This window comes from Camponotus floridanus, unplaced genomic scaffold, assembly GCF_003227725.1.
Source record: "Camponotus floridanus strain SB8 unplaced genomic scaffold, Cflo_v7.5 scaffold13, whole genome shotgun sequence".
NCBI classification, from domain to species: Eukaryota; Metazoa; Arthropoda; class Insecta; order Hymenoptera; family Formicidae; genus Camponotus; species Camponotus floridanus.
In genome coordinates, this window is record NW_020229248.1 from 1511058 (window position 1) to 1525653 (window position 14596).

Here is a 14596-nt window from a genome sequence, read left to right on the forward strand (position 1 = left end):
TGGAGAAATTTTATTGCAATCACAGAATTAAATATATTATTTTAGGACTTTTTATTATGAAGGAATTCTTGTGTCGATTACTCAATAAGATATTTGTATTTAAATATGAATTCTATTGAGGAAAAATTACGAATGATATGATGAATTTATATATGCAAAATAGTTTTCAGTTACATTGCATTTAAACTTAAGGGCCTTTTAGGTTGTTGAGTACGAATCTGATGCAAATTTAAATTAGTGGAATTAATATGGGATATCGAAATTAAAAAATGTGTTTGGATTTTAGCAAAAATTTACATATGTACATATATATGCAAAAATTTATGTATATATTTTGAATATGTCAATTTGACATTAGATTTGTTATTCAGAAGATGAAAACCTCTTTAAGTTTAAATGAATATAATTAAAAATTAAATCAATGAATCCAAATGCACTTTTCCGCAATGAATTTCATATTTTTAACGAAATAATTTAGATATATATATTTTATCATAAATATCTTATCAACTATAATCGACACAATAGAGTCCTTTTGAGGATTGAAAATCCTAACTTCTTAATTTTAATTGGAATAAAACTTCTCCAACACATTATATATCGCACAGTTATAACATGACAAAATATATTAAAATAATTTTTTTTATTTTAATTACAAATTTTCTAAAATTGTGATGTAATGGAGCAATTTAAAAAGCAGAATCATATTCAACAGTACGGAAAAGTACGGAAAATAATTAATCTTGTTCTTGTGTCAAGAAAATTATTTTTTGTTAAACTACGTTATTATGTTACTTGGTTATTTTATTTTTTTAAATTGTTTTATATATTTGTAATATATAGCTTCATAATTTAATATTTTTATAATTACACTGTAAATCGTTCTATTGATCTCCTAGAAAATATTACACTTTTCGCTCTTTTCTGATATTATAAGCGAATGTGCGTGTGTAAAAGCTCAAAAATTTCTTTTGTATAAAAATATTTTTAGTTTTATACTATAAAAGAGTTTATATCCGTAAAAATCGCATATAGAAAAGCGCTAACGTACATTTCTTTTAATGTTAAGTCCCCGTGAATTCGCGTAAAAGTTACCGCCCGATATAAAATACATGTAGCATGTCTTTGCTTTTTTTTACGCAGATTAATGATTACGAGATACCGGATATTCAAACCAACCGATGCGTACATGGATGGCCAAAGTAGACCGGATTAAATCGTATATCCACGGATTTAGCGAGGAAAATTGCATGCAAGGGATAATTTTAAGGACGAGATTATATACATTACAGACGAACAGTTCCGAGCTCCGGTATAATTCTCTGAAATGCAACGTTATTTAATCGGTTCTTCCCCGAGCAATTCTTTCCACCAAAGCCTAAATTATTTCATTAAAAAAAAAAGTACATTTCACATAGATTTACGATCGCATTACGATAACTCTTCGCGAACTTTTTAACCGCATGGAAAACATTTGATAAACGAAGGATCAATGAAGCCAATACATGCATATTATACTTATGTATAATATTTCTTCCTGTCATCGACAAAAAATTAAATACAGCTTGATAAACACGGAATCACGCATAATATCACGACAAATTCTGTATCTCGTGTATATCTATTGTAATATTTTCCTTCTGCGAGAGATTCAGGAAGCAAAAATCATAGCGTTTTTTCCCAAGCCGCTCGTCTCGTTCTGAATTGTTCATCCATCTTGGAACAGACTGGCGTGCTCCCACCGACGATCGGAAAGTAGCCTGGGAAAATAAAACAACCCACCAGCCGGCCAACCTTGCCTCTGTTGATTTTACGCGGGTCCTCCCGCGTCGCACTCGTCATACGGAAAGTGTCCTGGATCTAACACGCAATTTCTCACGCAGATTCCACGGCATATTTAAAATCGTTTTCTCCCTAGTAATAATCTACGATGAAAGACCGTCACTTATAATTCCTGCATTGTTCAACGTTGAATTCTTTGACGTGCGCGCGTATAAATTGGAAAAAGATCGTTACTCTTACAATATTTGAATTTATATATAAAATATTTATAAAGACAATATTTGAATTTATATATGAAATAATATATTTGCATAATTCTTTAACATTGTTGTAATTACCTCATCACAATCGAGTTAGTTAAATATTGCGAAACCACAAAGAAATAAAGGGAATGCACTACTGCAGTTGCTGGTTTGGAAAATGAATTTTATAATCTGGGAAACTGGCATCTGATGTGCTAGCTGCTTAGAGCTCGGTTTAAAATTTAACTAATGAATAATTAACTAGCACTTTTTCATGAGAGGTGCGAATCCAAGCATTAGGCTACAGTGACATTTGGAAATTATATTCATGTAAAAAATAATGAGAATCGTTTAACACAAATAATCGCGTTAATAACAATTACAGAAGATAAAAATTTATCCTACTATTTTTGTTAATTTCGTTATCGTAAAGAGAATCTTTATCGTAAAATTTATATATATTCACAAACTACATTTATTATGAGTAACTTTTATTTTTCAAGTTAATGAAACGAGACAACTCTTTATTTCTCTTTGAAGCATCTAGAAAGAAGAGAAATAAAAGCGCATTGTTTTGCATGAATCCACGGCGACTTGTGCATTATCTTGAACGACATACTTTGTGTGTTTCCGCATCCTGACAACAATGTCACGGTGAGACAAACACGTGAAAGGATTCGGGATGGCGCCTGCACTCACCCAAGCGCAGTAGTGCATACAAATTTATGGGCCGACGCGCGACCCAAGTAAGACAGAAAGAGAAAGAGAGACAGAGAGAGAGATCAGACACGCGCGGCATCTTCGGGAGGACGTGGACCGATCTCCGCATAACAAACACTGCTCGTATAGTAATCTTCCCTCCTTCGAAATGCCGGGCATTCCACGGATCTTTTGGAACGAGAATCGTCCACATGCGTCATCGATCCGCCAACAGCGGCATAATGTTCCATGGAATTCATCTCCCTTTTTCGTCGCGATATTTATCAGAGAGTGCAATAAAAAACTTATCATTAATTAAACGCGTGACTGCAAAATAAAATTGTCGCGTATTCTGCACAAAATGCAACAGCTACAAATAAAATAACAAGTCTTTTTTATATATACAACTGGTAGCAAGTTGTAGATTTTTTTAATAGAAAAGACGCATTTTTAATAGAAAAGATGTCACAAAAATTGATTTAAATAATGATAGATATAAATTTTGAGATACACACACACACACACACACACACACATATATATATATATATGAAAACTCTCTATCACCTATAATTATAAGTCAAACAATTTTTAGACGTTTATTAATTTAAATTATTTGACGATGATTATAAAAGAATTAAAATATAAGTTTTGCTCTGATTTATATATGAACGATTTATTCTGACTGCGACAGAGCCTGGTTGCGAGATAGAAATTTTTGCGGAGAATGCGCGTCTTCATGCATCGTTACATGCTACGCCACGTTGCACACGAGTACAGTGATTTATGATCGTTGTAATGGTTCCAATAAAGCGTCAGGCTGCTCTCAGATCAGGCGTTACTATTAGTCTCATTACATTTTTGTGACATTTCATCGAATAGAGGGAAACCCAGATTCTTAAATAGAATCAGTGCATTCTTACTGACAGTCTTAGTTGCACTTTAAAATATCACTGAGAAGAATCAGTGAACGATTGATTCTTCAGTAAATATATATATTCATAATCTATTCTTATATTTAAGATCATCGATTGTTTTAAATATAGTCTCTTAAAATTATATTCAGCCAATGAAATGGTCGATTATTTCCAGACCTTGCTTATCTTAAATTATACGAATGGACTATGAATACGTTTACTGTCTTCAATGAAACGTAACAGAGAGGCAAAGTAAGTTTTTTGAAGATCAATATAATGTTCACGAAAATTAATAAGTATTAAAATCATGTCACTGTTTTAATCAATTTAAAAGAGCATTCTTTTCACTTACAACTTGCGTCACCGATATTAATCGAAATTTTATAAAAGCACGAACTCGTTTTCGAAATAAAAACTCTGTATACTACAAAATCAATTGTAAAAAATGATGAAAGAATATTATATTTAGGAAAAAAACGATATCATGTCGATAGCACGATTCACTTTTAGAATGGGAATTTTTCGCATTTTTCGAAACGAGTTTTATCGACCAGCTGTAATAAATAATAAATGCAAAAATCTGTCTTACCTGATTATTCGCTCGAGCCGCGTTGCTCAGGTCCCTCTGTAGAGAAGGTAAAGTATGCTTAAGGTACGGCAAGACGAAACTTCTGAGCGGAAAGTTGGTCGCCTCCTGCAACGCCGAGTGAAACTCCTCGGCGGTCATGCTACCGCTCTGAAAATTAACGGGACGACGACAGAACGTTTAGTCGCCACTTGGTGTAATTGAATCGTCGACAAAAAGATCGGTAGAGCGAAACCGGAACGCGTTTCCGGAACGAGTTGCGCGCGCGGCCTCGGTCGGATTTGGTTTTGCGTTTGTCACGTGCCGCGATCGTTTTACAGTTAAGCACGGTCACCAGATGTCACGTTTCCGGGACGTATGCACGCTCGGTACACACGACGACATTATGCATTATGTACGTATTTTGAATATTTACGAGCTGTTTAACGACACGGTCGGCATCGATCAACTATGCTTTTTTCTCATCTCGTGTCGCGTACAGATCACAGATCGTTATCTGACGCTGAGTTGTAGTTAGACCGCGATTTTTCATCATCTTATCATCGTCAGAGCATGAAATTATGCAAATGTGTCCTGCCGCGATCAAAAAAATATCAAAAAATTATCTCAAAATTTATTCCGTTAAAAATCCCTCATTTATGTAAAATAAAACCTCCATGTTGCACTTTTATCATCGGGTTATGGAAAAAAATATGAATCATTTTTTGATAACATAAAATAATGTCCGTTGCAGAGAGATGTCTGCAACATACTTTATGAATGCGTTTGCACAAAATACGCTGATGCGTATCGCAAGTTCTGCGATTTCAGTACGCGACAGAAAACTCTGTCAGCTGGTACGTGTACGTTACTCATTGTTGGTACTGAAAGAGTTCATAACTTCGGTAAAATCTCGCATACACCTGAGAGGATGCTTGGCCAAATACCAGATGCAATGCGCGATAAGGCAGTAAAGATTGCAAGAGCTAACGGTTCGCATAAATTCTTAGCGCGTGCCATAAAATTTATTGAAAAATTAAATAAATTCCTAAAAAAATTCAATATTTATTCTAATTTATTAATGTATATATTATTAATAAATGTATTAATTTCTTATATTTATATTTAATCGTATTATTGACTTAATACTCTTAGGTATATAAAGTATATTATTTTTTGAGATAATAAAATATCAATATCTCATATGATATAATCTAAAATGTTCTTTATTTATACGATGCCCCAAAACCAGATGTCCTTTTAATAACAAATTTTTTGATCAATTTGGAAGTGATTTTTCCTCAGGAAAAAATAAGCATCAATAATTTCCAAATTATAAGCGATTGAAAAGAAAGAGGTAAACAAAACTTTATTGATATATTATGAAGAAAAAAATATTAGTAAAATTATATTTTTTAGTTAATGTTAAATGGAGTTTACACTTCAATAGAATTTTAATTTAAGACTTAATTTCGGAGATATACAATGACAAAAATTAGAAACTTATAAATGATGATCTCCATTATCATCACATTTTGCTGAGAAAAAATTGTCTTTAAATTGACTAAAAAATTTGTTATTAAAAAAACATCCGATGACTTCGAGAAACTCTGTGTACGCTGTATATTCTGTTTATACGTTGCAACAAAATTAAAATTTTCGGTAACCGCAATCGTTTTTTTTTTACTTCGATTATACTCGGCAAATGTAATAGAAACATTATTCACCTACCAGAAGCGCGAGCACCAATGCACGCACCGTGTCACCCGTATCCGTCGAGATATCGGTGGCGAATTGCACCAGAGTGCCCAGTAACCTCTTGAGCTTGCCATGTCCGGCGAAGATGCTGCTAACGCATCTAGATGCACCACTGCCGGTACCGTTTGTCAGTGCGGCGCCATCGGTCTGCTCGTCCGTCCTGACCCCAGCATTGGCAGCACCGGATCCCTCCTCGAGCTCGGACTTAACCGATTGCGAAGGCAAAGGACTATCGTTGTCGGAAGACCTGGAGCAACCGGATGTGCCTTTGTATTCCGACCGAGAACCATTTGTTTGTTTCTGTTGGCCGAGTCTTTGGTGTTGCTGAGATGAGGGCGAATGCGCCTCTGGTTGAGCCACTTCCTCCCGCGAGGATTTCTCCCTCGGGGCAGAGGGTGCTGCAATAAAAATTAGTCCTGACATCCAGACATATATTTCACTCAAAAATAATAAATTCAGTTAATTCTCTATGTAAAGAAAATTTTTATTTATCTTCAATTAAATTATTGTGTTTAATTCTTTATGTTTCACTGTCAATTAATCATAGAATTTATAGATTTATTAATTTTTATTATAAACATTATATGTGAAAGGTATATCTTTCATCTTTTATACATGTTTTAGGAAATTTCTCACATGATGCTGATAATAAAAATTAATAAATCTGTATTGTATGATTAATAGTAGTCTAATTAAAGGTAAATAAAATTTTTCTATATTGTATATATAAGATGAAGAGAGAGATATATATAAAATAAGAGCATATAAACATTTCTCTATTAGAATAAAAAAAATGTACTATTACTTGGATTTCTAATTCGAAATTTTTCCGATAAAATGTTTGAAGATATCAGAGATTTACAATATTTTTCATTAGTACATAAATGATACCATTGAATAATATATTTCGATACCAGAGATAAAGCTATCTTTCATCGCACGACTTGAGATCCGGGACTCTTTGAAGATGGGCTGTTCAATAAAGTCACGGACGAGAAGCGCAGGCATTATTTACATTTGAAATACATGCAGCGAAGCGTACAAGAGCACGGAAAAGCACGGCAAGCGTCGCCGCAAACGTCCCACTTTGTGTCGCATATCCTGGGACGTCGAGGCACGGCGCACGTGAAACGGGCAGCACGCACTCTTCCGCACAAATACGCGCGTACGCACAACGCGTATGCATACTTGCGTGCATACCTGCGCACACGGCCACGCACATGCCCACGCGTTGATGCAACGGATAACATGCAATTACGGGCCGTGTCATCCGCCTTGTCTTGTTCCGGTGTGCGTGCGCGTAACGCGTTATCTCCCGTGAAACGCCCGCGGCATGCGTGGCGAAAACGACGGGGGCATACCGAGTATGCCGATAACGAAATGTTACAGACACTAAACCCCCGTGGCGTATTTCGTATAACGTCGATCAACGAGAGAGAGTCTGCCGAAAGTCTGGTCCTTCGTCAATGCTGACGAGAGAGAGAGTTCCTTTGTCGCATCCTATTTCGATCGATCGATTGACAAATTGTTGGCAACTCATATAAATATTTCAACGAGGGAGAGAGAAGTTTTGATCCTTTCACAATGAAAGAAATCGAAATTCTAATTTGCAGGGAAGCATTTAATACAGTTATATTTAATATACTTATTTTTAATTTAACGTGGCTTTCTCTAGCCAAATGAATATGTGAAGGTATTAAAAATATAATATATTAAGAAAATTGCATATCAGAAAAGTTATAAAAATAATTAAATATTAAATAATAAATATTAAAAATGTTGAGAGCAATATGTGCAAAGCTGCATGTTGTACTTGAAAAGTCCAAATTTGTCGAAATATAATTTGTAAAAATTTTCACGATGCTGTTTAGAAACAATCACGATTATCTAATTTGTAAAAATATGCCAATAATATAATCATAATGCTAAAATAATATCAGAAGTGAAGAGCTATCATTATGATTCGCATCGTCGAGGAATTTCTGACTTTACCATATAGCTATAGCTGTACACAAGCGCCATAGCTCGTTCATAATTGAAGAGCAGCCGCAGGTATCTCATAAATGTGCATTAAAACGCATAATGCGATGCTATCAACGTGGATATGTTAATGCGCATGTTTAATGCAATTATAAGTAGGTGTAACCATTGATTTATATACGAAATGTTCGAATATACTTATTCTTATGCGTTCAAACTCTTCATAAATTATATGAATAACATATTTTACGACCAATTATTATCTTAAATCAGGAACTGCATATTTCTCGCAACTATCGCTAAAATAATTAATCTTCAGATTAAACAACGTGTAATGAGGTGCCGAATAATTAATGCAGGACTCGAACTTTCCGTTAGAGTAAACAGCATGAGGGAACCGTCAGATAAGACGGTCAATCTGTTGGCGGAAAGGTAGAAGAGATCCCATTAAGCTAATGGAACCGATCGCCACAAGGCATTTTTGCGTGGGTGCGTGTAAATACATAGAACAGAGGTGTGTCGAAGGAAAGAGAGAGGAAGAGAGAAAGAGAAAGAGAGAGAGAGAGCGTGGTAAATAGCAAGAGAAGGAGGAGGAAGAGGTCGACGCTACCGTGTCACTACCACCTGACGCCGGTAGCCAGTAGGTAATTACCTGTACCTGAACTCTCGACAAACTAAGCTGCCTCACGGCTTACGCGATATGATGGGGAGCCTGAGTACACACAGACGCCTTCCGCTGCCTGCATAAAGGGCGAGGTCATAGTTACACAGAGCGCCGTGATATCCCACGTGAAAAATCTCCTCCGATGGCCTCTGGTAACTGCCAGAAGATCGCGGATGGCGATTACACACATATACGAGATACGCGCAAAATAGCGTTTGCGCGTATCCCTCGATGGCCGCGCGAACGATTGAAAAAAGGAAGAGAAAATCAGAAGATAACTATGAAGATTACATACAAAATTTACAGTAATCGGTTTGATAGGAATTGCAATTTTGCGTTCTTCGATCGAGTGCTTCTCTCTCTCTCTCTCTCTCTCGCTCGTTTCTCAAAATTATACAGAGTGTTTCTTAATAAGTGCAAACAATTTTAAGATATGATTCTTTGTCGAAAATTAAGGGGGTTTTTCATATAAACATTAAAAATATTCTAATAAAAAATTAAATATGGATTACTAGTTTCATCTCCTTATAACGATACAAAAGCCTGAAAAAAATATATTAATAATTAAATATTAATAATTAATATATTAATAACCTTTTTTATTAGAAAATATCCACCTAATTTTATTTCTTTAACTTATCCCAAATTTGAGAAAAAAATAAAAACCTATTTTTTATCCCCATTTTGGAGTGTAATTCCACAGGGAGAGATGTAGAAGCATATATTTATATGGGAAATATAAATCATCGTTTTCTCATTGGTTTAATAATAATTTGTCACGCGCGTTTCTTTCTGTTGTCTACCGACGAATTAATTGGCCGGTTGATAAGCGAGCAAATAGGACAATGCTTAATTACGATCTGTAAATTCGCGTTGTAACATTTGTAATAATATTATTCGATTGTAATACGCCGTAAATGTGTGATAAATGTTGCCCGTTCTCTCCGCTGTTGTTTATTTGCTATCAATTTATTAGCGTTGATGTCGTTTTCCACGCGAGTCGGAAGTCAAAGTAAAGCACACCAGACACAAATTTAATTAATTACTTTAGCTACTTCAAACGTTTCCTTTTTTTCAATGCGCGTTAATCGAAACGCGTTTTGACAAATTTCATTTCGACATAATTCCTCCCGATTTCGATTCAGAGCGATTAAATACAACCGAGTGAGCTGATAGAACGCGCGGTTGTCTCTCTAATGACTTTACGATACCAAATTGTTGCCACGCATCTCCGCGGTATTATGATGGCACGAATGCGGGTGCAAGCATCCATCCATTTTCGAATCGTGATGTCTCAATGCACTTGCGATTAAGTGGGCACACAACGCGATGAAACAGAGATTAATTATTCCTGAACGAATCGAACTGTCTCTCTCCTTCTCTGCCCCCTCCCTCTCTCTCTCTCTCTTCCCCTCGCCTTCCCTTTCTCTCTCACGGTCCTCCTCAATTCAAAATTTATACGAACGTATCGACCGCATATCCCGTATAAAATTATGATCACAATTATGCAAGAGTAAATCACATGCAAATAATACATAAACAATGCAATTATGTAAATAGATTATAATGAAGTAATTAACAAATGTGATTATTGTCAGACCGCTATAATTTCATTATTGTGGCGGCAAAATAACTGTAATATCGATGTCATGTGTATGGGATGTGACCATCATGTCAGATTCTTGCAATAATTAGTAACGCTTAAGAAAAGATCGAAAAAAATGAATCGGTATCGGATGTACGCCTTAGAAACCTACGTCATAGGTACAGGTTGGAGGATGTTGGCAATCTTTACGAACATACCCAAGGTTAAAGACCGTCAACGTGCGCATATGCGCGACACGCGAATGTTTAATCAGCGTCGCGCTGTGATTGCACGCGACTGTCACTCGACCCTCCCGCGACGAGCGCAATCTTGCCGGCGAGTTTAGCGACGTACGATGCAACGTATGTGCATACGTCTTTCGCCGGTATCGCGAAAGACACACGCGTGTGTGCGCGCATACGTTTGCCGGTTCGTATGTACAAGAATCCCGGAGAGGAGATATCTAGCTGGGATGATGGTAATGGTACTGCCGTCGCCGTCGCTGCTGTTGCTGATGTTGCTATCCCTTCGGCCAGCTGTTACTTCCTGCAGCGGTTCTCCGTCCTTCTCTCTCGCATCCGTCGCCCTCAAGGCTTATCAGAAGAAACGGACCGCGTCGCTTTTTCCTTTGGCGATTTCGTTTGATCGTGACGAGCATCCGCGCCGCGTCCGATATTGCCCTGTACTGTCTGCCATTCTTTATTGTAATAATAGAGGCCCACGAGGGAGCTCGAGTTAAAAGTTGATGATCCCTCTCGGAGAAGATATAGATTAGGAAAGACACTTACGAGGGAAATGTATGAGAAATCAGAAATGTATACACAGTAAAAAATTGTGCATCCGTATGTTAAAATTTTCTTGTGTTACTACACATTTTGATTAGTACTTCAATGTAAAATTAACATACAACCTATATGTTATTATTTTTATAACGTTTTCATGTGTTACATTTATGTCAACTTTATTACTTAACACTTTGTATGTCTCTTAGAAATGGAATATTATTTTGAATATTTTTAACATAATCATTTTAAACAATCAACATATCTCAAAGTCAGTTTAACATTCTAAGAAAAGTTAAAGTGAGTCTTTAAGTAATCTTGAATTTTGACATGCAAAAATAATCAAACTTATTAAAATCAAATTTAATAAGTTAAAATAATTACTATTATATGTTAATGTCCTCAACATTTCTTACGAGTTATTGTAACTATTTGTTCATGTAATTTTGAATTAATTTGAATGTTATTTTTACGTTACACTTAAAGTCACAATAACAAAAATAAATGTACAGTATTGTGTCAATCATTTAACATTTTTAGTTCATCGATAAGTAACATATAACGAATGAATTATTTTAACTTAAAATTTAGAGTGGATTTTCTGGGACATGTGAAAAATGTTATAATTAACATTTTATTTCTTACTGTGTATATATTTTTTAGAATCTTTACACTTGGTATCGATTTTTAAAAATTGATCGCTAATGCGAAATTTATTTCATTCATTCTCGAAATAAATCTGATCGTTAGACTACGTTTATGTCGTAGAATTTGCAGGATGTATGTAAGAGAAAGCGTGTATGTGTGTAAAAAATTTCGGATAATCGCACTATTTTTCTGCAGAGTCCCGTTTATCTTCGTGACAGCAAAATCAAAGTTTACCCATATGGGTTGGCCTTGCGGACCATATGCGCGTGCACATACACATATGCACAACTCAGAGCAACGTCGCAGTCCTCCGATTTCGTGGAGTGAACTTTCTTTGAATGTTCTACCCAAAGATATCCGTTTATCCCCGATATCGTCTACATATGGGGGCAATATATAATTTTAGCTACAAATCTATGTATCAGAAAATTGTAGAACTTATAATAAGATATCGATTTATCATTTATCAAAACTTTTTGCGCCTTGTTATGCGGCACTTTTAACGCCAACTATAACCATTTCTCATTTTTACTAACACAAATAACAATTAAAATTACATTTACAACAGTGCAGGAACGTTAAATTTGAATTATATGGAAATGGATTTTTGCCTTCGTCCTTAACGCATCGAATGATTTCTCTCTCGCGCGTCAAATTTGTTTCTTACAGAAACTCCTTGTTTCACGCGGTACATATCACAACCAGGCATCCCGCAAACCACGAAGAAGTTCGCCGTAAACTATTACGTCAATCAACCTCCTTCCCCGGAATTACTTTTAGCGCATTGTTACTGACCTAAGTATTCGCACAATTAGCCAATATATATATTAGTAGCGGCTCTTATTATTTTCCATCGACTCGGTACAATTTCTATATATGATTTCAAAGCTATAAAATTTTTATAAGACTCCTTTTGTCATCAGAAAGTCAAAGAAAAGCCAAAACTCTTTCAATTATATCTAAATTCATAAAAACATGAACCGTAAAAATTTTGCAAAGAAAATTTAAAGTTTCATGTCTGTTTATATATATTCTTCATCCAGCAATCCTGTGGAAAATAATGATAAATGCTAAAATATTATTAATGTCGATTCGTTTAAACTTCATCAAAGTGTCACTTTGACAGCTGTTTTATTCGTAGAGGCAGCTCGCCGGCGGAAAGAAATTGCGTGCGACCACTAATCGTGGCTGCGTCAAAATTACGACCGAAATTAGCATCCCGGATTTACGCACCTGAGCCGTGCGCAAGGTTTCGCGTAGGGGCAAGGTGGTCTTCGTGGGCGACATTCGACGGGAGCGCGCGAAGAGGAGCGAGATCGATAAAGCACACGTGCTCCACGGCGGCTGAGAGTCCCTGGCTGGAAGTAAGTACGGTGGGACTCAGCTGTCGCCTCCTAATTGCCGGGACAATGCAACAGATGGCTTTGATCGCAATCCCTACCTCTCCTTCCCCCCCGGTCGGTCTTCCCACTTGGACTCCCATCCTCTCTCTTTCTCTTCCTCTCTCCCCCTGCCTCCCTCTTTTTCGCACTCTGCACGGCGATCTCCTCTTTCTTCCGCCGCTCATGCCGTTTTTCTCGCATCCTTCCTCGCGAGTTTCCTCCCCGTTGATTCGATCCGACGTCACGCGACTCCATATGTTCGATTTCATCTCGCAGACAAACGTGCCGCTCAAGAACGTCGGGATTTTATTCCGATCATTATTTTAATCCGATCGATTGAGCATGTTTGACAGTCAACGCGTGTCTTCTTTCTTATTAAATTAGGATATGCATATACAAGCCGTTCTTCTCTAAATTGTGTTAAAAATAATTGACACTCTCTAACGACTCCAAATAATTTTCTGATTTCGCTTTCCTATAAATGTTAATTACTGTCAATCACGCGGCTGGCCTGATTCCCCTAAAACAAGATTACATAAAGAGAGGAAAGAGATTAAGTAAACCTCAATTAATTTTAATTTAGTGCATTAATTTTCTCGTTTATGGGACTCCCAGAGAAAGCTCTTGTTAAACGTTCTAGTTAATTTAAACTAATGTTTGTGGGAAACCGGCTCCGCGCCGGAGTATATTTTCATGCCGTATATTTTGTATACCGTTCCAAAAGAACATGTCAAATATAATTAGCGGAATATCGTCTCGACAGAGGACCGGATTAACCGGCTACTCGTTAATATATTTGCTCTAAGCAGCGTCACGAGATTTCGAACCGATGTATCCTGATGATGAGCTAATATATTCCCCGTCTAATATTACGGGTCCTTCAGTTTTATGAAATTCCCGCGGAGAGAAGGGGGAGGGGAGGAGAGATCGCGCGTACGTCGGGGACGGGCACCAGATCGTAAGCCGTATCCCGTAGGTACGTAGATAGGTCGTCGGTACACGCGGTGTGCGGGCGACTATCGCGAAATACACCTCGGAGCGAAGCGCCGGGGATGCCCCGGCGCGGCGGATATGATATCAGCCCCGAGCAGAATCCCGGTGGAAGTGTTGGACGTGCCTTATCGCGTCTGGACCAGGCAGTCAGGCGGCGCACGAACCTAACCGACACACACCGGGCCAGCCAACCAAGTTGACTGACTGCTCGCAGGAGTTTCGCCATCATCCCCCACGAAGCACCCTCTCCCCTCCTCGCCCCTCACACACTCTGGCTCTCTCTCTCTCTCTCTCTCTCTCTTTCTCTCTCGTTTGGGATGGCATTGCACTCTTATGCACGCATGTGTTTGTCGTATCTATGCAGCTATACGTGTAAAATACCACGGATATCAGCGTTAATTAACGAGTCATCAACCGCGCGCAAGCTTTTCAATTAACATAAAATTAATTTTTTCTGCCCCGAAGAATTATCACGATACGATGTATGTCGGAAGCTTTTTTACAGAAGAGTCGTCGCATTTTGTACAGAAATTTTAATCGTATCGATCGAATCGCTGATAATTCCATAATAATTTTGTAAGCAACGTTGCGACGATAAA

General features: G+C 37.0%; 1 protein-coding gene across 1 annotated transcript in view; it reads right to left on the reverse strand.

Annotated features, from left to right (window-relative positions):
• Window positions 1-14596, reverse strand: part of LOC105255055 (protein CBFA2T1) — a 38729-nt gene that overhangs the window by 7064 nt on the left and 17069 nt on the right. The window contains exons 3-4 of the mRNA XM_011264112.2: window positions 5937-6361; window positions 4230-4376 (exon numbers count right to left, since the gene is read on the reverse strand). Of these exons, the coding sequence (XP_011262414.1) occupies window positions 4230-4376; window positions 5937-6361 (572 nt within the window). The remainder of the gene's footprint in view (window positions 1-4229; window positions 4377-5936; window positions 6362-14596) is intronic.